At 39.7% G+C, this 24698-nt stretch overlaps 1 protein-coding gene across 2 annotated transcripts in view; it reads left to right on the forward strand.

Moving 5' to 3' along the window:
- Window positions 1-24698, forward strand: part of ccdc135 (coiled-coil domain containing 135) — a 104106-nt gene that overhangs the window by 42712 nt on the left and 36696 nt on the right. For both annotated transcript variants that reach the window (XM_063073973.1, XM_063074061.1), the window contains 6 exons: window positions 5069-5227; window positions 9669-9887; window positions 11650-11766; window positions 19804-19876; window positions 23301-23429; window positions 24041-24169. In XM_063073973.1, coding sequence (XP_062930043.1) covers window positions 5069-5227; window positions 9669-9887; window positions 11650-11766; window positions 19804-19876; window positions 23301-23429; window positions 24041-24169 — 826 coding nt within the window. The remainder of the gene's footprint in view (window positions 1-5068; window positions 5228-9668; window positions 9888-11649; window positions 11767-19803; window positions 19877-23300; window positions 23430-24040; window positions 24170-24698) is intronic.

Genomic DNA, 24698 nt, shown 5'->3' on the forward strand with positions numbered 1-24698 from the left:
TCAATGCATGGAGTGTAAGAAGTAAGGTGGATAATCTTGTTGTACTATTACAGATTGTCAGGTATGATATTATGGCCATCACTGAATTGTTGCTGAAAGATGGTTGTAGTGGGAGCTGACTGTCCAAGGTTACACATTGTATTGGAGGGGTAAGAAGGTAGGCGGGGGGGGGGGGTGTGGCGTGGATCTGCTGGTAAAGAATGGTATCAAATCAGTAGAAAGATGTGACATAGGACTGGAAGATGTTGAATCCTTGTGCCAGCTACGAAGTCTCAAAACGTATTGCAGAAAAGATGAAGCCTTTTACAAACGGAGAGTTTGTCAAAGAATGTTTACTGGCAGTGGTGGATATTGTTTGTCCTGAAAAGAAATCTTTATTTGCATCTATCAGCCTGTCAGCAAGAACGATCACACAGTGAGTTGAAGAAATGTCAGCAGATGTTGAAAGTTGTTTAAGGGATGCCTGCAACGAATTGCATTTTTTTTCAATTACGCTTGATGGGAGTACAGACTTGAGAGACACTGCTCAATTTGTGGTGTTTGTGCGAGGAGTGACCTCAACTTTTCAAATTTTTGAGGAGTTTATTCAATTAATTCCTAAGAAGGACACGGTTACTGGAGCAGACAATTTTGAAGCTTTGCTGAAAATGATGTCAGAAATGAAACTTAATGTGTCAAAGCTAACTGGCATCACAACAGATGGGGCACCAGCAATGGTGGGACAGAAAAACTAAACTGAGTTCTTTGATTACCAATTGGCATCCTTGGGTTAAGCACAAGTGATTTTCTAGTATGTGTTATTCATTAATTTGAGGTAAAACATAACCAGGTGTATTTAAATAGATAATTCCCATATTTCAAGTTTTTTATGGCAATTACCTGGCCCACCGTCCGCTCATTAATACGCGATCCAGACCACAGAGGCAAAAAAGTTGCCGACCCCCAACCTACAGAGAGCAACTAAACGAATCATTAGGAGTAAAAGATGAAATATGAAAGCAAGCTAACTATATCAAAGTGGATAGTAAAAGCTTTTTCAAGAATGTAAAGAATAAAAGAAAGATGAGAGTGGATATAGGACTGCTAGAAAATGAGGCCGGGAAATAATAACAAGGGACAAGGAGATGGCAGATGAACGAAATGACTATTTTACATCTGTCTTCACTGTGGAAGACACTAGCAGTGTGCCAGATGTTGAAGGGTGTGAGGGAAGAGAAGTGAGTGCAGCTACTATTACAAGGAAGAAGATGCTTAAAAAGCTGAAAGACCTAAGGGTACATAAATCACAGATGAACTGCACCCTAGGGTTCTGAAAGAGATAGTGATAGAAATTGTGGAGGCATTAGTAATGATCTCTCAAAAATCTTTGGTCTGTGACATGCTGCCAGAGAAATAGAAGATTACAAATGTCTCTCCACTTTTTAAAAAAGGAGGAAGGCAGCAGAAAGGAAATTATAGACCAGTTAACCTGACTTCAATGATTGGGAAGATGTTGGGGTCAATTGTTAAGGATGTGGTTATGGAGTACTTGGTGACACAGGACAAGATAGGACAAAGTCAGCAATGTTTCCATAAGGGAAAATCTTACCTGATGAACCTGTTGGAATTTGTTGAGGAGATTACAAGTAGGATAGATAAAGGGGATGCAGTGGATGTTTCTACAGGTCGATCTTCACTAGTCCGACTACCTGTAATCCGGTTCCTTCGATAATCCGGCACTGATCATGCTTAATGTGATCCTTCTGTAATTTGGCATTTTCACTAATCTGGCACTCCTCAGGTCCCAATGGTGTCGGATTAGTGAAGGTCGACCTGTAAATTTGGACTTCCAGAAGGCCTTTGAGAAGGTGCCACACATGAGGCTGCTTACCAAGTTAAGAGCTCATGGCATTACAGGAAAGTTACTGGCATGGTTAGAACATTGTTAGCATTCATTTCAAGAGGTCTGGAATACAAGAGCAGGGATGTGATGCTGAGGCTTTATAAGGCACTGGTGAAGCCTCACCTCGAGTATTGTGAACAGTTTTAGACTTTTCATCAAAGAAAAGATGTGCTGGCATTAGAGAATGTTCAGAGGTGGTTCACAAGGATGATTCTGGGAATGAAAGGGTTATCATACGAGGAACGCTTGATAGCTTTGGGTCTGTACCCACTGGAATTCAGAGGGATGAAAGGGGATCTTATTGAAACCATTCAAATGTTGAAAGGCCTAGACAGAGTAGATGTGGAAAAGATGTTTCTCATGGTGGGGGAGTCTAGGACAAGAGGGCACAGCCTCAGGATAGAGGGGTACCCTTCCAAAACAGAGATGCAGAAAAATTTCTTTAGCCAGAGGGTGGTGAATTTGTGGAATTTGTTACCACAGGCAGCAGTGGATGCCAGGTCGTTGGGAGTATTTTAAGGCAGAGCTTGATAGGTTCTTGATTGGGCACGGCATCAAAGGTTACGGGGAGAAGGCCAGGGAGTGCGGGTGAGAAGGGGAAAAAAGGAACAGACATGGTTGAATGGCGGGGCAGACTCGATGGGCCAAATGGCCTAATTATGTTCTTATGTTTTATGGTCTTATGGTCTAAATGTATGCAATATACATCCTGAATTTCTTGTTCTTTACAGACATGCATGGAAACAGAAGAGTGTCCCAAAGAATGATTGACAGTCAAAATGTTAGAACCCCAAAGCCCTCCCATTCCACTCTGGAGTCAATACATTAACAGCAAGCAGCAAAGTAATCACCCTCCCCACTTCCACAAAAATGCATCAGTACCCTCCACCCACCAAGTGTGCAGTAGCAAAGCCCCTATTAAAGACCGTGATCTGCAGTACTAAACTAATAATTCACCCAACAATTCGACGTACCACAGTGTGTCTGTGTCTCTGTCTGTCTCTGTCTCTTCCTCTCTCTCCCTTCCCCCCTTAATAAAGGGAAAAAGAGCTGTCCCCTTTTACAGCAAGAGGGGAGACATAGAAAAACAGCTCGCTGATTTACAGTGTAAAGTGTCTATCCGAGTCTTGTAAAATGTCTTGTTTTTCCGAGTTCTCTGGCCAGAGAATCAGCAGCACTCTCCCCCACTAAAGAGAGACGGAGCACAATTCGCTGAGTACAGAGCCTCCAACTGCCAATCCACTTTTCCTGATGTTCCGTTCTGTCCTGTGATGCTTCAGTTGTTGGCTCCAGCTTAGAGTCAGCCCATCCACAGGGCCGCGAAACCTCAGAACCCTGAAGGCACGCTCAACTTCTAGGCCGAACCCTTGGGATTTCAGAAAGCGGCTGGTCATGAATCCCTGCAGTCCCACCACTGCAAAGAACCGAAGTCTGAATGTAACTCCAGGTTAGGGTCTTCAACAGAACTCCATCCACCCTAAAAATGAAAAAGAGAGACATCATAGGTAGAAATTAAGCTGATTTTGTAGATGAACTTGAAGGAGTCATTCTTGAGCACCGTCGTAAGTCTGCCTCACTTACAGATTTCTACAGGTGTACCGTGGAGAGCATTCTAACTGGTTGCATCACTGTCTGGTATGGAGGGGCTATTGCACAGAGTCAGAAAAAGCTGTAGAAAGTTGTAAACTCATCCAGCTCCATCATGGGCATTAGTCTCCCCAGCATCCAGAAACCTTCATAAGGCAATGCCTCAAAAATGCAGCATCCATTATTAAGGACTTCCATCACCCAGGGCACATCCTCTTCTCATTGCTGCCATCAACGAGGAAGTACAGGAGCCTGCAGACACACACTTAACATTTCAAGAACAGCTTATTCCCCTCTGCCGTCTGATTTATGAATGGACAATGAACCCATAAACAATTCTTCAGTATTTTCCCTCTCTTTTTGCACCACTTATTTAATTTATTTTTATATATATCTCTTACTGTATTTTATACTTTTTATTACTGTATATTGCAATATACTGTTGCCACAAAGCTACAAATTTCACAACATATGTTAGTGATATTAAACCTGATTCTGATTGTACAGTACTATAAAACTGTGCATTAGTTCCTAATAGTCATCAACAGAGGAATTCATCCAGTGTATGCTGCCGTGTTCTTTTGACTGACTGTAAATGAATAAAATCTGCGCAGACACCTAGTATACATAATGGACTGCCTTCATCCAATACTTTTGATGACTGACTCCTCCAAATCTTTATTTCATTGTCACATTCAAGATGATTGTTGATACCTTCAAATTCCTCATAGTTTCTAACTTGTTGAAGCAGCGAAATTGTTTCATTTTCACTCCTGGCTATTTCAATGCTTAAGCCACAGTGAATGTATTCACCTGTGCTGCATCATGCAGTTGAAAAGCCTGTCACTGTCCAAAGCTTAGAAACAGGGTTGCTGCTTAACTAGAAAAGATGGGAATAGATAGTAGAATGTTCAATTGGATTCAAGATTTTTTATGGGATAGAAGGATAGAAGTTCTGTAAGGAGTATGAGATAGAGAATGGGACTCCACAGGGGAGTCTGTGTAGCCCACTCCTTTTTAATTTTATTATTAATGATATTTCCTTAAATGTTGGCTCAGACATTGGTTCAGTGCAGAAGAGAGGCAGTTATATAGTTATATATAGTTGTACAAGTTATATAGTTAGCAAAATGCAGGCAGCATTAATGTAGTAGAGGAATGGGGACGTCGCTGAGGGTTTAAGTTTTCTGTTGCAAAGAGTCAAGGTATTTGTTTTTCTAAGAAGAACATTACACCCACAATTGACCTCAAATTATACGATAAATCTCTTAAACAAAAGTCAGTGGTAAAGTTTCTCGGTATGTGGATGGATATAAATCTAACATGAAGGTGCATGTGAATAACATTCTAGAGAAATGTAAAAAAGCCCTTAATGTGCTCAGGTGCTTAGTTGTGTGTGGTTGGTGTGTGAGTAGGTCACTTAAACAAATGTATATTACTTTAGTCGGATCTGCCTTTGATTATGGATGTGTTGCTTATGGGTAGCAGAACCAACGTGGGGAAGAGAAATAGGGAAAGTGATGACAAAAATAATAAATTCACTTTAGCAGTAAATCATGTCAACACTTTCGCCTCAAAGTTTTTTACTTCTTTAAAAAGGATAAAAAGGAAGAAGTAATTCCACCCATGAAGAAATACGCAGTGAAACCAGTCCGAGTGTTACAGAGCAAATTTGAATTAAACCAGGAGGCTCGTAAACAGGCAGAGAAAATAGCAGAAGAGGAAAAGAAACAAAGAGATTTGGAGGAAATGTCAAACGTGAGTCTTGTTACATTTTTTCTTTTCTATGTATCAGTTATTATTAAAATGAAAATAGATATTATCTTCTTAAAGCCAGCTCAGACCAGCATCAGGTCTAGAAACTAAATTAGCCCCAATCACCTCAGTTGCCACCCCAAAACTGACCTCTACTCTACCAAAGTGGCACTTACTATTTTTCATATTGCTGAACATTTAAATGCCCCACTCATTATGAAGCATCCACAAGGCTCAGCTCAAAAGTGTGATAGAATACTTGCCCAGATGAATGCATCTTCGACAAACCCACGAAGCTTGACACCATACAGGACATATTAGCCCACTACAGATACCACATTCACAATCGTTCATTCACTCCTCTACTGATGTACATTAGCAGCAGTTTGTACCATGTACTGCAGCAGCTCCCCGAGACTCTTTGGACATCACCTTCCAAACCCACAACCTCTAACAATTAGAAGGTGAAGAGCAATAAAACTGTGGGAACACCACCAACTGGAAATTGTCTACTAAGCCACACACCATCCTGACTGGAATCTCGCCATTCCACCACTTTTTCTGGGTCAAAATCCTAGAACTCTCTCTCTTACAGTATTGGGGGTATAGCTATCTTCTAAGCTATTCAGATGACAGCTTACCACCACCTTCTCAAGGCCAACTAGGAATGGGCTATCAAATTCCAGCTGTGAAGCCCACGGTACTTGAGTGAATTAAAAAAAAGAGGCAGAGCCACTAGAGGACAGACATAGTGCACAGGGCCTTGAGTCTCATGCACATTAATGATTTGCAAACATAGCAAGCTAGGTAAAAAACTGAAAAGCAGGACCTCCTGGTAGAAACCTATGGATTGCTGCCTGTGCCTTGTGCCAGTGAGGGTAGGATGGTGATTTAAGATTCCGATTTAAGATGGTGTTGGTGAAGCACAGTGATAACTTGCTGGTAGCAAAACGATATATTACTGTATTAATCACATTTTTTCACTGATACGATCACTGCAATCAATATCCTGTAACTTCCTTTTTGGAGTTGAGCTTTTGAACCACCTGTATGCCCTGGTGTTTTTGTGGTGTGAACCAAAGCTGCAGGACACTTGAGGAGAGGCATGTACGGGCTGAATTGAGGTGGCGGGTTCTGGGCCCGAGAATGGGGATTGAGCCAATGTTTGTCCTTTACTGGAGCAGACATGGAGGCGGGTCGATGTGGCTTAGCAGAGGCGAGGCAGAGTCAAGGAGGCAAGGCCCAGGAGGAAGGACAGGCAGATGATCGGGCAAAATTAAAGTCGGTGGGATGAGTTAAATTGTAACAGGGGACCAGAATCAAAGAAGGATGAGGCATACAGGACTGAAGGAGTAATATTTAACTGTACATGGTATACTGAATTTAGGCAGATGATCTTGTGGCGCAGTTAGAGACTGGCAGGTATAATGTTGTGGGCATTGCTGAGTTGTGGCTAAAGAAGATCATAGGTGGGAGCTTAACATCCAAGGCTACATATTGTATCAAAAGGACAGGCAGGAAGGCAGAGATGGTGGGGAGGCTCTATTAGTTAAAAAATAAAATTGAATCTTCAGAAAAAGGTGACATAGGATTGGAAGATGTCAAATTCATGTTAAGAAATTGCAAGGGGAAAAAGACCATGGTGGGAATTATATACAAGCCTCGGAACAATAGCCGGGATATGGGTTATAAATTACAACAGGGGGTAGAAGATGCTTGCGAAAAGGTCAATGTTGTGATAATCATGGGGGATTTCAATATGCAGGTAGATTGGGAACATCGGGTTGGTTCTCAACCCTAAGAGAGGAAATTTGCAGAAGGCCACAAAATGGCTTTTTAGAGGAGCTTATGGTTGAGCTCACTAGGAAAATGGATTGGTGTTATGTGATGACCCAGATTTGACCAGGGAGTTTAAGGCAAAGGAACTCTGAGGAGACAGTGATCATAATATGATAGAATTTGCTTTGCAGTTTGTGAAGGAGAAGCTAAAATTCTATGTATCTGTATTGCAGTCAATTAAAAGGAATTGCAGAGGTATGAGAGAGGAGCTGGCCAAAGTTGATTGAAAGGGGACACTAGCAGCAATGATGATAGAACAGCAATGGCTGGTGTTTCTGGGGGAAATTCTGATGGTGCAGGAAAGATACATCGAAAAGATGAAGAAGTATTCTAAAGGGAGGATGAGGCAATTATGGCTGATGAGGGAAGTCAAAGCAACATAAAAGCTAAAGCAGGGGCATATAATACATCAAAAATTATTGGGAAGTTAAAGGATTGGGAAGTTTTTAAAAACCAACAGAAGGCAATTTTGAAAAGCCGTAATAATGGAAAAGATGAAACATGAAGGTAAACTAGCCAACAGTATAAGAGGATACAAAATGTTTTCCCAGATATATAAATAGTAAAAGAAAGACGAGAGTGGGTATTGGAAAGCTGGAAAATTACATTGGAGATGTCATCGTTGGGGACAAAGAAATAGCGGACGAACTGAATAAGTATTTTGCATCATTCTTCACTGTGGAAGATGTCAGCAGAATGCCAGAACTGTGAGAGTGTCAGGGGGCAGAAGTGAGTGTCATTGCTATTACTAAGGAGAAGGTACTTGGGAAGCTGAAGTCTGAAGGTAGACAAGTTGCCTGGACCATATGGACTACACTCCAGGGTTCTGAATAAGGTAGTTGAAGAGATTGTGGAGGTATTAGTAATGATCTTTCAAGAATCATTAGATTCTGTAATGGTTTCTGAGGACTGGAAAATTTCAAATGTTACATCACACTTTAAGAAGGAAGGGAGGCAGAAGAGAGGAAATTATAGGCCAGTTAGCCTGACTTCAGTGTTTGGAAAGATGTTGGAGTCTATTATTAAGAATGAACTTTCAGTGTACTTGGAGGCACATGATAAAAGAGGCCAAAGTCAGCATGGTTTCCTTAAGGGGAAATCTTGCCTAACAGATCTTTTGGAATACTTTGAGGAAACAACAAGCAGGTTAGACAAAAAAGAGTCAGTGGATGTTGTTTATTTCGGTTTTAAGAAAGTCTTTCATGAGGGCCCACCTATGAGGCTGCTTAACAAAGTAAGAGCCCATGGTATTACAAGAAAGGTGCTAGCATGGAAAAAAGATCGGCCGAGTTGCAGGAAGCAAAGTGTGGGAATAAAGGGGGTCTTTTCTGGTTGGCTGCTAATGACTAGTGGTGATCGCAGGGGTTGTTTTTGGGGTTGCTTCTTTTCATGTTCTAAGTCAATCATTTGGATGATGGCTTTGTGGCCAAGTTTGCAGACGATATGAAGATACAGTAGGTGGAGGGGCAGGGTAGTATTGGGGAAGCCAGGGTGTCTGCAGAAGGACAGATAATGGGGATGGGCAAACAACTAGCAGTTGGAACATAGTGTAGGGAAGTGTATGGTCGTGCACTTTGGCAGAAGGAATAAAGGCATAGACTATTTTCTAAATAGGGAGAAAATTCAAAATTCAGAGATGCAAAGGGACTTGGGAGTCCTGCTGCAGGATTCCCTGTAGGTTAACTTGCAAGTTGAGTTGGTGGTAAGGAAAGCAAATGCAATGTTAACATTCATTTTGTGAGGACTAGAATACAAAATCAAGGATGTAATGCTGAGGCTTTATAAGGCATTGCTCTGTCCCTGCTTGGAGTATTGTGAGCAGTTTTGGGTCTCCTGTTTAAGAAAAGATGTGCTGGCATTGGAGAGGGTCCAGAGTTTACAAGAATGATTCCAGGAATGAGAGGGTTAACACATGAGGAACATCTGATGTCTCTAGGCCTGTACTCACCAGAGTTTAGAAGAATGAAGAAAAAATCTCATTAAAAGTTATGGAATATTGTAAGGCCTAGATAGAGCGGATGTGGAGAGGATGTTTCCTATAGTGGCAGAGTCTAGAACCAGGAGGAACAGCCTCAGAATTGAGTGGCACCAATTTAGAATAGAAGTAAGGAGTAATTTATTTAGCCAGAGAGCGGTGAATCTATTGAATTCATTGTCACAGATGGCTGTGTAGGCCAAATCACTGGGTATATTTAAGGTGGAGGTTGATAGGTTCTTAATTAATCAGGACATCATAGGTCACAGGGAGAAGGCAAGAGAATGGAGGTGAGAGGTATAATAAATCAGCCAAGATTGAATGGCAGAGTAGACTTGATGGGCCTGATGGATAAGGAATGTAAAGTTCAAAATAAACTTGTTATCAAAGTACACAGATGGCACCAAATACAACCCCAAGATTCATTTTCTTGCAGGCATGCTCAATAAATCAATAATAGAATAATAACCCTAACAGAATCTATGAAAGACATTTAAATTTTCTCTGTCTCCAGTTTTGTAGTACCTGTACTTGTGGATATTTTGCTGTTTGATATTGACCACAGTGAAGGCAAAAGGGAAGCATTTAATAAGAAGGCAAATACGAATGATGTATCTCCTCCTCTTTTAGCTGAAGATGAAAGGTGCACGCGATAGCATGTACGGTCTGCGGGTCCACTGTTGGGTTCTAGTGCTTGCAGGCAAAAGAGAAGTCCCAGAGAATTTCTTCATTGACCCTTTCTCAGGAAAAAGCTATCAAACTACTAATGAAGGATTCTTGGGGATTGAAAGCATCTGGAACCATAAGAACTACTGGGTGAATATGCAGGACTGCAAATATGGTATCAAGGTATTCCTTTTTAGCTTCTAGAATTTTTGACAGTTTGTACATGTATCCTCAATATTAGAAGATTAAAATCATTATCTTGGGTACTTGTCACTAACTCCATTTTGAAGGTACTAGTTTTGTCTTTCTCGTGACAAATGTTTCAGTTTGTACCAGGTTATTCGTAAACTTGAGGTCATATTTAATACTGAGTGATCTTCACCTAATCCATCTGTTATTAAGACCACGTATTTCCATATAGGCAATATTACCTAGCTCCATACCAGCTTAGCTCCTTTGCCATTGAAACTCACATCTATGCCTTTACGACACTCACAACACCCTGGAGGAACTCAGCAGGTCGGGCAGCATCCGTGGAAAAGATCGGTTGACATTTCGGGCTGGAACCCTTCATCAGGATTGTAGAGGGAAGGGGCAGAGGCCCTATAAAGAAAGTGGGCGGAGAGTGGGAAGGAGAAGGCTGGTTAGGTTCCAGGTGAAAAACCAGTAAGGGGAAAGATAAAGGGGTGGGGGAGGGGAGGCAGGGAGGTGATAGGCAGGAAAGGTGAAGAAAGAATAGGGGAAAACACAATGGGTAGTAGAAAGAGGCGGAACCATGAGGGAGGTGATAGGCAGCTGGGGGAGGGGGCAGAGTGACATAGGGATAGGGGAAGGGAGGGGGAGGGAATTACCAGAAGTTGGAGAATTCTATGTTCATAGCAAGGGGCTGGAGACTACCTAGACGGTATATGAGGTGTTGCTCCTCCAACCTGAGCTTAGCCTCATCATGGCAGTAGAGGAGGCCATGTATGGACATATCTGAATGAGAGTGGGATGCAGATTTGAAGTGGGTGGGTACTGGGAGATCCTGTCTGTTTTGGCGGACGGAGCGGAGGTGCTCGATGAAGCGGTCCCCCAATCTGCGTCGGGTTTCACCGATGTAGAGGAGGCCGCACCGGGAGCACCGGATGCAATAGAAGACCCCAACAGACTCACAAGTGAAGTGTTGCCTCACTTGGAAGGACTGTTTGGGGCCTTGAATGATGGGAAGAGAGGAGGGACAGGTGTAGCACTTGCGCGTTACGACATCTACATTTGGCTACTCCAATGACAAATTATTCACTTTACTCTTTTAATACTTAAGTCTATCCAAACTACTACCAAATTTAATCACTCCAATATAGGCCTCTTCTTCTTTACAGTTGCTGTCTCATTTGATTCACATTGCAGTTCATTCAAATGTTTTAAAAATAATTTTAAGTGTTTGTAAATGAACATAATTTGGATTAACCAGTGTATTCTGAATCCCAGAAAGTATTGGTGAAAAACAATACTGGAGGTTTAGACAGGGTGAAGAATTCTTCCTGATCCTACCCCAATGTGCAGAACTACTCATCAACTCAACAAATAGATCATAAGACTATAAGATGTAAGAACAGAACTAGGCTATTCAGCCATCAGACATGCTCTCCCATGATATTTCTCATCTGCTTCTCTGTTACTAGTCATTTTCTGTCTTTAAGACACATAATAACTTGGTCTTCGCCACTCTCAGTTGCAATGAATTCCACAAAGCGGAAGAAATTCCTCCTCACTTCACTTTTAAAGGGGCATCCCTTTATTCTGAGGCTGTACACTCAGATCCCATGGAGAAAAGTTGTTTCTCACAACCTTCTCCCTCAGTGTAATGTGTCACAGCAGAGGTTGAGAACTCCTCGGGAAAGTCCTCACAAGTGATTGCTCTTTCTGTGAACAATAACGAATACAGTTATGCTTTGTATTTCAGGATGTAATTTTTGACCTTGCTGACCCTGTAAGATGGGAGTACATGCTGCCGTCTGAAAATCAAGAAATTGTTATGCCTAATTCATTTGACTCTCTTCTAGAGGAGGCGGAGGATGATGTAAGATCTGATTATTATTTCATAATACACAACATAAGTTAATTTGATTTCACAATGTTTTTAGTCTAGAGACCAAGGACTGCCCTTTCTAATCTGAAGGTGCTGATGAAATGGATTCATTTTGACATGATAAGAGCACACTGGTTCTCATCAGAATGGCTATTCTTTATATTTGAGTCCAGACAGTGTATACAAGCTGATTGCTTGTCTATTAAATCAGATCCTACTATTACCAAATGTCTGCAGGCTGATTGTTTGCAAACATATAAGATTGGAAACAGACAAAGACCGTCCTCCCCTGGAATTACTTAGCAGAGGAAAGCCATTGGAGGAAAACAGAATGGTCAATGTGATGGTGAGTCTTCTTGACCCATTGCAATCTTTCTGGTGAAGATCCTTCCACAGCCATGTTGAAGAGGGAGTTCCAAGATCTAGACCCAGTAACAGTGGAGGAATGGTGATATACTTCCAGATCAGGATGGGTTGTAACTTGGAATAGAACCTGCAAGTGTTAAGTTTTCTATTCTATCATCTGTCCTTGTCCATTTTCAAAGTAAGTCTATTATCAAAGTACATATACCAGAATAGAATCAGTGAAAGACCACACCCAATAGCATAGACAATCAATGTGCAAAAGATAACAAACTGTGCAAGTACAAAAAGCAAGAGAAAAAAATAATAATAATAACACAATAACATAATGTGCAGTATTAACAGCAGGGCAGTGCATTGGCTCCAAAATAGAGGCATTCATTAATAGGAACTCAAAACTGAGTAATGAAATGAGAATACTGAAATGGGTGAAGAGATTAAAAAAAATTGAAATCTTAAGAGTAGAAATAGCCTGCCTAATGGAGTATAAAAATGAGAAAACCAAAAGGTAAGGAATATAAGGTTCATACAAGATACAACCAGCCTAACAAAAGCACTGTAGAGTTTACAGATACACTAAAACAAAAGTTTGGTGCATTCAAAGCCAGACTAAATACAGACAAGTGCCTATAAAAGGTATTTACTACCCCCCCCCCGCCCCCCAGCAGTTTTCATGTTTTATTGTTTTACAATATTGAATCACAGTGGATTTAATTTGGCTTTTTTGACACTGATCAACAGAAAAAGACTCCTTTGTGTTAAAGTGAAAACAGATCTCTACAAAGTGATCTAAATTAATTACAAATATAAATACAAAATAATTGATTGCTAAAGTATTCACTCCCTTCAAGAACGTATTCAGTATGTGCACCTTTGGCAGCAATCACAGCCTTGAGCCTGTGTGGATAGGTCTCTATCAGCTATGCACATCTGGACTCTGCAATTTTTCCCCATTCTTCTTAACAAAACTGCTCATGCTCTATCAGATTGCATGGGGATCATGAGGGAACAGCCCTTTTCAAGTCCAGCCACAAATTCTCAATTGGATTGAGGTCTGGACTCTGATTAGGCCACTCCAGGACATTAACTTTGTTGTTTTTAAACCGTTTCTGTGTAGCTTTGGTTTTATGTTTGGGGTCATTGCCTTGCTGGAAAATAACTCTTCTCCCAAATTGCAGTTTTCTTGCAGACTGCATCAAGTTTTCCTCCAGGATTTCCCTGTGTTTTGCTGCATTTGTTTTACCTTCTACCTTCACAAGCCTTTCAGGGCCTGCTGCAGTGAAGCATCCCCACAGCATGATGCAGCCATTACCATGCTTCACTGTAGGGATGGTATGTTTCTGATGATATGCGAATTTTGGCTTACACCAAATTAACCATTTAGTCTGATGGCCAAAAAGCTTAATTTTGCTTTTATCAGACCTTCTTCCAGCTGACTTCAGAGTCTCCCATATGCTTTCTGGCAAACTCCAGCTGAGATTTCATGAGTTTTTTTTCAACAGTGGTGTTCTCTTTGCCAGTCTCCCATAAAGCTGTGACTGGTGAAACACCTGGGCAACAGTTGTATGCAGAGTCTTCCCCATCCCGGCCTCTGAAGCTTGTAACTCCTCCAGAGTTCTCATAGGTCTCTTGGTGGCCACCCTCACTAATCCCCTTCTTGCACGGTCACTCAGTTTTTGAGGACGGCCTGCTCTAGGCAGATTTACAGCTGTGCCATATTTTTTCCATTTCAGTGACTTGGAAATTTCTTGTATCCATCTCCTGACTTGTGCTTTTCAATAACCTTTTCGCGGAGTTGCTTGGAGTGTTCTTTTCTTTTGTCTTCATGGTGTAGTTTTTGTCAGGATACTGACTCACCAGCAATTGGAACTTCCAGATACAGGTGTATTTATACTATTATCAATTGAAACATCTTCACTGCACACGGTGATTCCATTTAACTAATTATGTGACTTCTAAAACCAATTGGCTGCACCAGTGATGACTTGGTGTGTCATACTAAAGGGGGTCAATACACAAAATAATTATTTTGTGTTTTATATTTGTAATTAATTTAGATCTCTTTGTAGAGATCTGTCTTATCTTTGACACAAAAGAGTCTTTTTTCTGTTGATCAGAGTCAAAAAGGCCAAATTAAATCCACTGCGATTCAATGTTGTAAAACAATAAAAGATGAAAACTTCCAAGGAGGGTGAATACTTTTGTGAAATGCGTCAGACAAATAAAACAGGATTATCCATTCAGAAATAATGAAAAAGGTTTATATCGGACATTAAAACTAAATTCAGCCAACCAAAATGTCACCAACCCCAGCATAGAATAGTCATAGTCATAGTCGTACTTTATTGATCCCGAGGGAAATTGGTTTTAGTTACAGTTGCACTAACCAAGAACAGAGTATAAATAAAGCAATATAAAACCATAAATAATTAAATAGTAATATGTAAATGCCAGGAAATAAGGAATTACCAACAAACAAGGGATAATGAACTTTTGATCTAATATCTGGTCAAACAGGGTGATGCACAATCAAGAAGCAACCTGGAACAGGGAGGAAAAAGAACACACACACACACACACACACAATTGAAGAAATGTAAATACCTGAAGTTACAACGGATATGCCAAAAGAGGTTATAAAAAGTACCCACAGCTGGAAAAGTACTGGGTGTGATAATATTCACAATTATTGTTATAAAAAACTTACTTGCCTTCATCCGTACTGAATAATGCATGTCAACAGTTTTCTTAAAAATCCTGAAAAAGTGCCTGAATTTTTGACAGAAGGTAAAACAGATCTTTAACCTGAAGGGGAAATCACAAAAGATCTGTTAAACTATTCTCCTATTACTTGTTTTCAAACTATATAAAATTGTAACATCATGTATCTCACAGCTAATCACCAATCACTTAGATAACCACAATATATTTATGGAACAGAAGGGATGCTGTGAGGATATGAAAGGATGTAAAGTACAACTGGTTATAGATTCCGTAAGTCTAAATCAAGCCCATCAGGAAAGCAGAAATCTTTCGTGTTGCTATATTGACTACCGAACAAGAGCAACCACCATTATCAAAATAAACTGAGGCATTTTCCATGGTAACTAAGCTCACTATGGTTCTGTCTCGCTCTCTACTTACTGAATCAGATGAAAACTGGGTATCAAATTGGAAACAATGAAATGAGCTATACCTTAACACACCCTCTATACATGGATGATTTGAAATTATATGCCCCTTCATCAGTTAAGCTAAAGCAATTAATTCAAATAGTAGAACTATTTTCAAAAAATATAAACATGAACTTGGACTGAATAAATGCAAAACATTAAACATAAAGTAAGTGCAATAGAGCTAATAGAATATAAAACAGAGCAGCAGGATATAATATAATCGATGGATGGATATGAAACGTAAGTGTAGTGGCTTGGTTAAGATTTTTACTGCTATGCTGTAGATATTTCATTTTAGCAGTTCTGTAAGAGCAGTCTATTCTGCTTTTAGCATGTTTGGGTTTGAGCTAAAGATAAGGAGCTATGATGTTCAACTTAGGAATGTTGTTTCAGCCAATCAGGACGGTGGAATTGGAGAAGGTTCTAGAAAACGCTGAGCGGAACGGTTTTTTTGACAGACACTAGTGTGGATCGAGGTCTTTTTGTTCAGGCATTGGAAGAGGACAGGAGGGAAGATGGCTGAGGATGTTGTCCTTGTTGCACAAGATGCTTGGTGCGGATGAACGACTTCAAGGAGGAAGGACCAATACTCCTGTGGGGGAGCCCATTTGTTTGAGGTGGATTTCGAGCAACTTGCAGAAGGTGGTGTGTGCTTTCATGCAGACTGTGGGTCCAGCGCATGACTTAAAGACAACTTCAACATGAGCTCCAACTTACGTGCACATATGGACTGGGTTAACTGTAATGGGCCCTTTTTATTTTTTTCCTTTTCTTTTTCTTACTGCTTGATAAAGCTGACATTTGTAAATGTACTTTCTTTATAATTGTATGTAGTGTACGGTCTGTTATTTTTTGCCCACAGACAATTGCATGGGAGCAGTAGTTCACACGGATCGGGGTTCAGGTGGGCAAGATATCCCAACTTCCTGGGTTTGTTGGGGCCCAAGTCATATTGAACCTAGACGTATGGTTGTTTTCTCATCACTGAGTCTGGTGGCTGTTAGTGAGGGGCTAACGAACTGCTTCTCTAGAGACGCCCGATAAAAGAGGGGTTTCATTAGTATCTGAGATACCAACAAGGAAAGAAAATAGATCATATTGTGATAAAGGAAAAAAAACTTGACAGAATTTACTTCAAGGCTTAAGAAAATCTGCCAGATAGAGCTCAATGGTAAAAATATAACAAAGGCAATAAACACTTCTGCTATACCTATATCAATGTATTCTCTTGGCATAACTTCTTGGTCCGAAACTGATCTGGAAAATTTACAAAGAAAGATAAGAACTGAAATGACAAATTTCAGAAAACATTATGTACATTTGAATGTGCTTAGATTAACACTACCTAGGACAGAAGGGGGAAGATTAATAACAGACATTAAAAATCTACACAACGGTTAGATAAAACTTCTAAGGATATAATTTCATCAACAAAAACATGAATCAGCACTCCACCCAAGCATATGCAATTCTGATAAGAAGTATACACCACTAAACTTAAATGAGAACACAACCCCCAAAAAAATGACGACATTATCACTATTGAAGAAAAAGTTAACTAGTGGAAGAGCATGACCCTCCAAGGAAGACACCCCTATGATCTGGGCAGACTAGATGTCAACAAAGAAGTGTCGAACGCCTGGCTCAGAGTTAGAGACCTTTTCCCAGAAACAGAAGGGTTCCTTGTAGCATTACATGACCAGGTGGTTAACACAAACAATTATCAAAAATACATAATAAAAGATTAACAAATTCAAGATGATCCATGTAGAAAATGCTGAAAAAAAAAACAAACAATCCAACACATCACAGGATCCTGTAGCAGTTTACTACAGTCTGATTACTTACACAGGCCTAATCAAGTGGTAAACATCATTCATCAAAATCTTGCTTTAAAACACAAACTTGTAAATGAAATTACACCTTACTATAAATACAAGCCTCATCCAGTTTTAGAATCAGGATATCACAAATTATATTATGACTGATCAGTTATTACAGATAGGACAATCTATAATAACCATTTGGATGTTATAGGATAAACAAACAAGAACAACTTATTTGATAGATATAGACATTCCGAACACACATAACTTATAGAAATCAAGGAGTGAAAAGCACCAGAAATATGCTGAATTAAAAGAGGAAATTGAAAGACTTTGGAACATGAACAAGGTTCACATTGTCCCGATAATAATATCTACAACTGGTGTCAATCCCAAAATCACTACACAATAGCACTAAACAATTAGGGCTACACAGTAATATCTATATAAATCTTCAGAAAGCCATGATAGTAGACACCACTAGAATAGCTAGAAAGTTCCTAGCAATTGACAAATGAGCGTGCTTGGCTATGCCCAAAACTCAGGTTTTACCAGCTTGGGCTGAGAAAGAAAAAATAATAATATTAATAAATAAATATCAAGAGCATGAGATGAAAAATCTCTGAAAGCGAGTCCATATGCTGGGGGAACAGTTCAGTGATGGGGCAAATGAAGTTGAGTGAAGTTATCCCTTTTTGTTCAAGAGTCTGATGGTTGAAGGGTAATAACAGTTCCTGAACATGGTGGTGTGAGTCCCGAAGCTCCTGTACCTTCTTCCTGATGACAGCAACAAGAAGACAGCACGACCTAGAAGGTGGTGGTCCCTGATTATCATGCTGCTTTCCTGCGACAGCACTCCTTATAGTTGTGCTTAATGATGGAGAGAGCTTTACCAGTGATGGACTAAGTATATCTACTACTTTTTGTAGGATTTTCTATACAAGAACATTGGTATTTCCATACCAGGCTGTGATGTAGCTGGTTAATATACTCTCAACCACACATCTATAAAAGTATGTCAAAATTTTAGATCTCGTGCCAAATATTCACAAGGTGCTAAGGAAGTAGAGGCGCTGCTGTGCTTTCTTTGTATTTACACTTACGTGCTGGGCCAGGACAGGTCCACTGAAATGAGAATTCCAAGGATCCCCTGATAAGAACTGGCTGATGGACCTTCAGTTTCTTCCTCCCAAAGTCAATAGTCAATTCCTTAATCTTGCTAACATTGAGTAAGAGATTGTTTTTGTGGCACCACTCAGATGGTGATGTTTGCATTGCGGCACTCCTTGTATAGGGTAACTAACAGAAATTGTTACAAGTATGGGAAAACAAGTTACATTAAAACTCAATATTTTAACAGTATTGGAAGCAGTATGAAGACCAAATAGGTCCTATAATAGGATCCTGACAGTTAAATAGAGATGAAATATATACTGGGACTTTATAACTCATTGTAGGTCTATACGCAGCAAGATATTAAGGCATTCAAGTCATTATGAGGTGGCTGTAAGTAATTCATGCAGACTGTCATGGATTTTCCAAAATCTAAGGCATGCATTACAATAACTCTTTACATAGAATTAATAAATGAATCTCCAGATATCATTGGCTAAACAAAGATTAGGGATTGAATTTCATCTTAAGTTCCTCTAAGTATTTGTTTTTGTCAGTTTGATTGTCAAGAGAAAAAATGTATGGCTTTTTAAAAAAAGTAGAAAATTAGATTCATGAAAAATAATTCCCATCAAAAAAGGAAACAAGGTTGCTTTGAATTGTGTTATCATGTATTTTTTTCACCTGCCTCTGAACTCAGTATCTTCTCTGTATACCAAATATGTCTGGTGGCACGTGAAGCAACTATCTCTTTCTGTCGCTCTACAGGCTTCTATGCACCAGATAATTTCTATTTACAGGCAGGACATTCATCTGGCTCACAACATCCTATCACAAGAATGAACTAGATGAAGAGATTTTTAAAAAGATGAGCTTTACCTGTTACATGTACACTACATCGAAACATGCAGTGAAATGCGTCATTTACGTCGCAAAACATGCACAGTTTGAGAATATGTTGGGAGCAGCTTGCAAGTGCTATGCTACCAGCGCCAACATAGCATGCCTAGTTGTAGGGGTGATGGTCACAGATGTGTATTGGACACTATCATCTTACCACATATTAACCCGGTGTTTAAAGACCTGCTAAATTGGTCTTAATACTACCAGGGTTTCATGGATGGGGTTTGATTCTCAAAATCTTTTAATTTAGGAGCTGCAATGCTAGCACTCACCATGTTGGATTGACAGTGTTTGCTGATTCTCCCTGCATTGACCAACCATCTCACACCAAGGCAAGAACTTCACCTGTTCAAATGCTTTTTGAGAGTCAGTACAAACTATAGAATTTAAAATAAATTTCTTGTTGTTTTCTATTAATTCGTGTTCTCTTGGTCTTCAGTTTTTCGTTTTCTTGTTGTCAAAAGCCTTTCCCCTTCCTTCTACCTTCCTGAAGCAGGGATACATTGCTGTATTACTGTCCATTGATATTCAAATACCTGTAATGTTTATTTGTGTAGAGCGAAAAACATAGTTCACAGCTAAAGAGTGAATTTGTGCATAAGGATTAAAATCACCACAGTCTTATATTATTAAATTCTCTGTTCCAGGATGAGAAAGAAGTGGAAAAGATTTTTGAGATGCCTCCAACATGGGCTCAGCAAATTGTTATTCCTGCCAAAGGTATGTAAGTCTGCCTGAAATTCTAGGGTTTTATGCTATTTCCAAAAGTAATGATTTTTTAAAAAAAACAAAATTAAAGTTTAATTAGTGGTTAATTTTATGACCATGATTTACTTATTTTGTTGCAATTGGTCTTAAAAGTTTGGTCCAGAATGTTGTGCCAACCGTTTAGCCTGCTCTTAGATTAATCTTAGAGTAGGTTAAAAGGTTGTCAGAACACCTGCGGCTGAAGGGCCTGTATTGTGCTGTTGTGTTCTGTGTTCTATATTCTGTTACTGATCTGATCACATATGTCTCTAATGGTGACACCAGATGTATAGAAACAAATATTAGAATGGATTCACATATCATCTATCAATACATTTCATAGTCAATAAAGTATTTCTGAAGTGCCTTGAAGTCTTTGTGCTCTATTGGAAAAAGTAGCTGCTAACCTGTGCACAGCAAGACCTCTCAAATTGCAGGTAACACTTTTTTCAGGCCCCCAAACAGACCTTCCTGGTGAGGCAACACTTCACTTGTGAGTCTGTTGGGGTCATCTATTGCATCCGGTGCTCCCGGTGCGGCCTCCTCTACATCGGTGAGACCTGACGCAGATTGGGGTACTGCTTCATCGAGCACCTCCGCTCCATCCACCACAACAGACAGGATCTCCCGGTTGCCACCCACTTCAACTCTGCTTCACATTCCCATTCGGATATGTCCATACATGGCCTCCTCTACTGCCATGATGAGGCCAAACTCAGGTTGGAGGAGCAACACCTCATATACCGTCTGGGTAGTCTCCAGCCCCTTGGCATGAACATTTAATTCTCCAACTTCAGGTAATTCCTCCCCCTTCCTTCCCCCATCCCAGTTACACTCTGTCCCCTCCTCCAGCTGCCTATCACCTCCCTCATGGTTCCGCCTCCTTCTACTACCCATTGTGTTTTCCCCTATTCCTTCTTCACCTTTCCTGCCTATCACTTCCCTGCTTCCCCTCCCCCACCCCTTTATCTTTCCCCTCACTGGTTTTTTACCTGGAACCTACCAGCCTTCTCCTTCCCACTCTCCGCCCACTTTCTTTATAGGGCCTCTGCCCCTTCCCTCTACAATCCTGATGAAGGGTCTCGGCCCGAAACGTTGACTGCTTGTTTCCACAGATGTTGCCCAACCTGCTGAGTTCCTTAGCATGTTGTGCATGTGGCTGCCTTTTTTACTTGCTGGAACTAGTTGAGAGAATCATATGAACCAATATAACAGAATTGTCTGGAAAAGTAGCAAATGTCGCATCTATTCTAGGCAAGATCTAACACAGAACGATGTCATCATGGCTCAGTGGATAGTAATGTACCTAGAGACAGAGGATGTGGATTCATTTCTCCCCAAGTGGACATAAAATATCTCATGCCTAAATATGAAGATAAGGAAAGTGTTCTTTTGATTGATGTATTGGGCAGAAAGTGCTTTGTGATGTTCCAAGAAAATGATCACCTGTTCCATAATTTATAAGTTATTAAACACTGTATGTTTCTGCTGAGAGGTAGATGCTACGACTTTTGCTCGGTTCCTCTCGCCCCAAGCACCAGAATCCAAGGATAATATAGGATCAGAGCTCACTCCTTATACTCCGGCATTGATGGCTTGTACTTCAACCCTCAGTATAACCTCGTTTAGTAAGATTTGTGTTAAATGAGAGAGAGATAATGTAGTTGTGCACAGAAGGAGTTCCATATGCTACAGATTACCTTCAGTTCAGCGTGAATAAGAATAGCACAGATTTCAATGCTTCACCTCAAAATGTGATGCTGGTAGATGCCACCCTCCCAAAGCCACTTGCAACATGGAGCTTTAGGATAGATTTGTTCCATTGATGGGTTTGTCCAAATGATCACTAGTTTACCAAGAATAGCATCTCAGAATTCCACAGAGTTGAGAGCCCTGCTTACTGTAATAATATATTGGGTATATTGTGTAATGTTTCATTTCTACAAACTGTGTGCCCAGCCACCAAACCCCCCGCCCCCCCAATTCAGTCTTCTCCAATTAATCAAAGGTGATTGATAGCTTTCTTAAAGATGGCTCTGTTAAAGTTGTCACCCAAATCATCAGAATGACAGTCATACACTTACTGTAAGCATCCCAGTTAAGGGAGTGAAATTCAAATCAATGCAAACACAGCAGTCCCTTTGATGGCTAAGCACTAGTAGACTGGAACCTTGAACATGGATCTGTCAGATAAATGTTGTAGATCTTTTCCAATCCAAATACACTTCCCTAATGAAGTTGAGAAAAAACACTGATGTTGATGTTATAATAATGCAATAATAATGCTTATTGCTCATAACAAGCAAGTATGCTGTTGTAAGATGTATGGCTCCCAACCTGCTACATACTTTAACCATGTAAAATATCACTTGGCAGTACATGTGAAAAAGAAAAGCACTAATTATCTTAAACTGGAAACATAAGGGCATTAGCACAAAAAATTTGGTTCGGAACGCTGTTGTTGTTCGTTTCAATTGTTTGCATAATGTGTATTTTTTTCTTTCTCTTGCGTAATCGAGTGTTGGTCTTTCATTTTTATTCTTTTTTTCTTTAATTGGGTTTTTTGGGTTTCTTGCTTTGTGGCTACCTGTGAGCAAGCAAATCTCAAGGTTGTATAATTTATACATTCTATGATAATAAATGTACTTGAACTTGAACAACAGTTGTCAAAACTGACAAGATTTTTAAAGTAAAATTTTTCCATTAACTAATCCTTGTTTGTATTTTACCATGAGTGCGATTGTAATGAAGAGGTAAAAAGTGATCTCAAGTGCACAGCATGTTCAATATTGGGCAGCACATGATTGGAAGGATATCAAGACCTTGGTGAGGGAACAGGGTAGATTCGTAGAAATAGTACTAAGAATGAAGGACTGGAATGATTAAAGTTTATTCTCCTTAAAGAAATAAATCTCTTAAGATTTATTTCTCTAAGGAGAATAAACAGAGAAATAAGGGAGATAGAGGTGTTCAAAGTAAAAAGAAGTTGTCATGCTGATATGAAGAAATTTTACAGTTAGGCAGGTCAGTAAGCATAGAATACAGTATTAAGATAATTTTATGAAGGAACAACAGGCAGTTGAAGAGCTTTCTTTATGCTACAAACTGTTATCATCTGGAATTCACTGCCTGAAGGACTGCTGGTGAAAAATGAGCAATAATCTTCAAAATATGAATTGGATAGAGACGTAAAAGTGAAAATATACACAATAGTGGCAATGCAGCATTTGAGTAGCTCTTACAAAAATCTGATTCAGGCAAGTCACCTGTTTCTGTGGTGTAAGATTCGATGGTTCCCCTTAGAAATATTATTCTCACCTACGAGCATAATAATACAAAATTGGCCTATAAATTTTTAAAAATTCTAAAAATTAATTTAATCTTTTATTTCTTGCAGACATTGAGACACGTTGTCCAAATGGTGAGAAGTTAATTCAGTATAAGAAGGTGAATTTAGAAAAGTATGCACCATACTTGAACATAGATGGGATGGTGAAGCGACTGATTGAATATGAGGATGATGAATGTAAGTTTTCATTGTTTTTGAGTTTTTGTCTACTTTCTTTTTTTTATCCTCCTTCAGGAACATGTGAGTGACTTATCCCAGCAACCCAGTTTTACCTTAGGAATTTGAGGTAAAGAGCTGTTCAGATGTTAGGGCATCACACTTGATTCAATTCAGTCCTCATCCATTGTTCATGAGATCATGCATTGACAAACAGGATTGTAGTGAGATGGTCAACAACAGTCCAGTGCTGGCCACTGTAATTACAACTTTACTTCATAAATGATTGGATATTGACTGATGAACCTTAAAATGATGTGGTTTGTACTTGATTTTCTCCTGATTTGTTTCAAACACTTGATGCATGAGGAAATGAGTAAAACCTACCATAAACAGATTTTCTTACTACAACTGTGTGAATTTTAGTCAGTATAGAAAATTATTTGTCTGGTGTTTGTTCTTCAAAAGGAAGTACATTTTTAAAGTGGAAAAGAATAATATTCCATGGGAGAACAGATTTACAACCCAAACTTATGAATAAAAACTATTTAATCAAATTGTGCATTATTAACTACATCAGCAAAAGTGAATTGCACACAAGGTTGAATGACCTTTCTCTTTATCGTCCACAGGTACTACTTTTCTGAAGGTGACAGAGTGGTATGCTAACAGAAAGGATATGCTGGAGAAAATTGAACGTAACATGAAAACTCAGACCATTACAGAGCATTTTAGAAATGGCCGAACTCTGGCACTTAAAAGTGAGGACAGCACTTAGAAAAGCTTAGAAAGATTAAATATGATAGATAGTAGTTTTCATGGAACAATTAGACAACAACGAGCCCATGTGGTCCTGATATCTTCTGTGTGGTAAATAGTATTTAAGCTTTTTCTGAGTGTGTGTCTGCTTTCCACCATTGACTATATCCTGTTTAGTGCAGACTGTTTGATACTGCTGTGATGCCAGAACCATTCTGCTAGGTTGGAACATGTGAAGGTGGTCTCCATAAAAATTCTCAGTATTTCAAGGGACTGAAACCAGGTGTTATGTTTGTTCTTGATAAAAGACAAACTTTGCATGGGTTCTAATGCTAGCACATATTTATTTATAGAACATAGCTTCTAGCCCCATGCAGAGTGTGTGCGACCAGGTCTCCAGCATCATTTCAGGTTCCAGGTGAACCACCCGCATTGCCCACTGGGAACTGAAGTTCTTTATTATGTACTCACATAATAGCATATCTTTTCCCTTTTAAAAAAAGACAAACACCAATATTATGCCCTCATAAA

This window comes from Mobula hypostoma, chromosome 1, assembly GCF_963921235.1.
Source record: "Mobula hypostoma chromosome 1, sMobHyp1.1, whole genome shotgun sequence".
NCBI lineage: Eukaryota > Metazoa > Chordata > Chondrichthyes > Myliobatiformes > Myliobatidae > Mobula > Mobula hypostoma.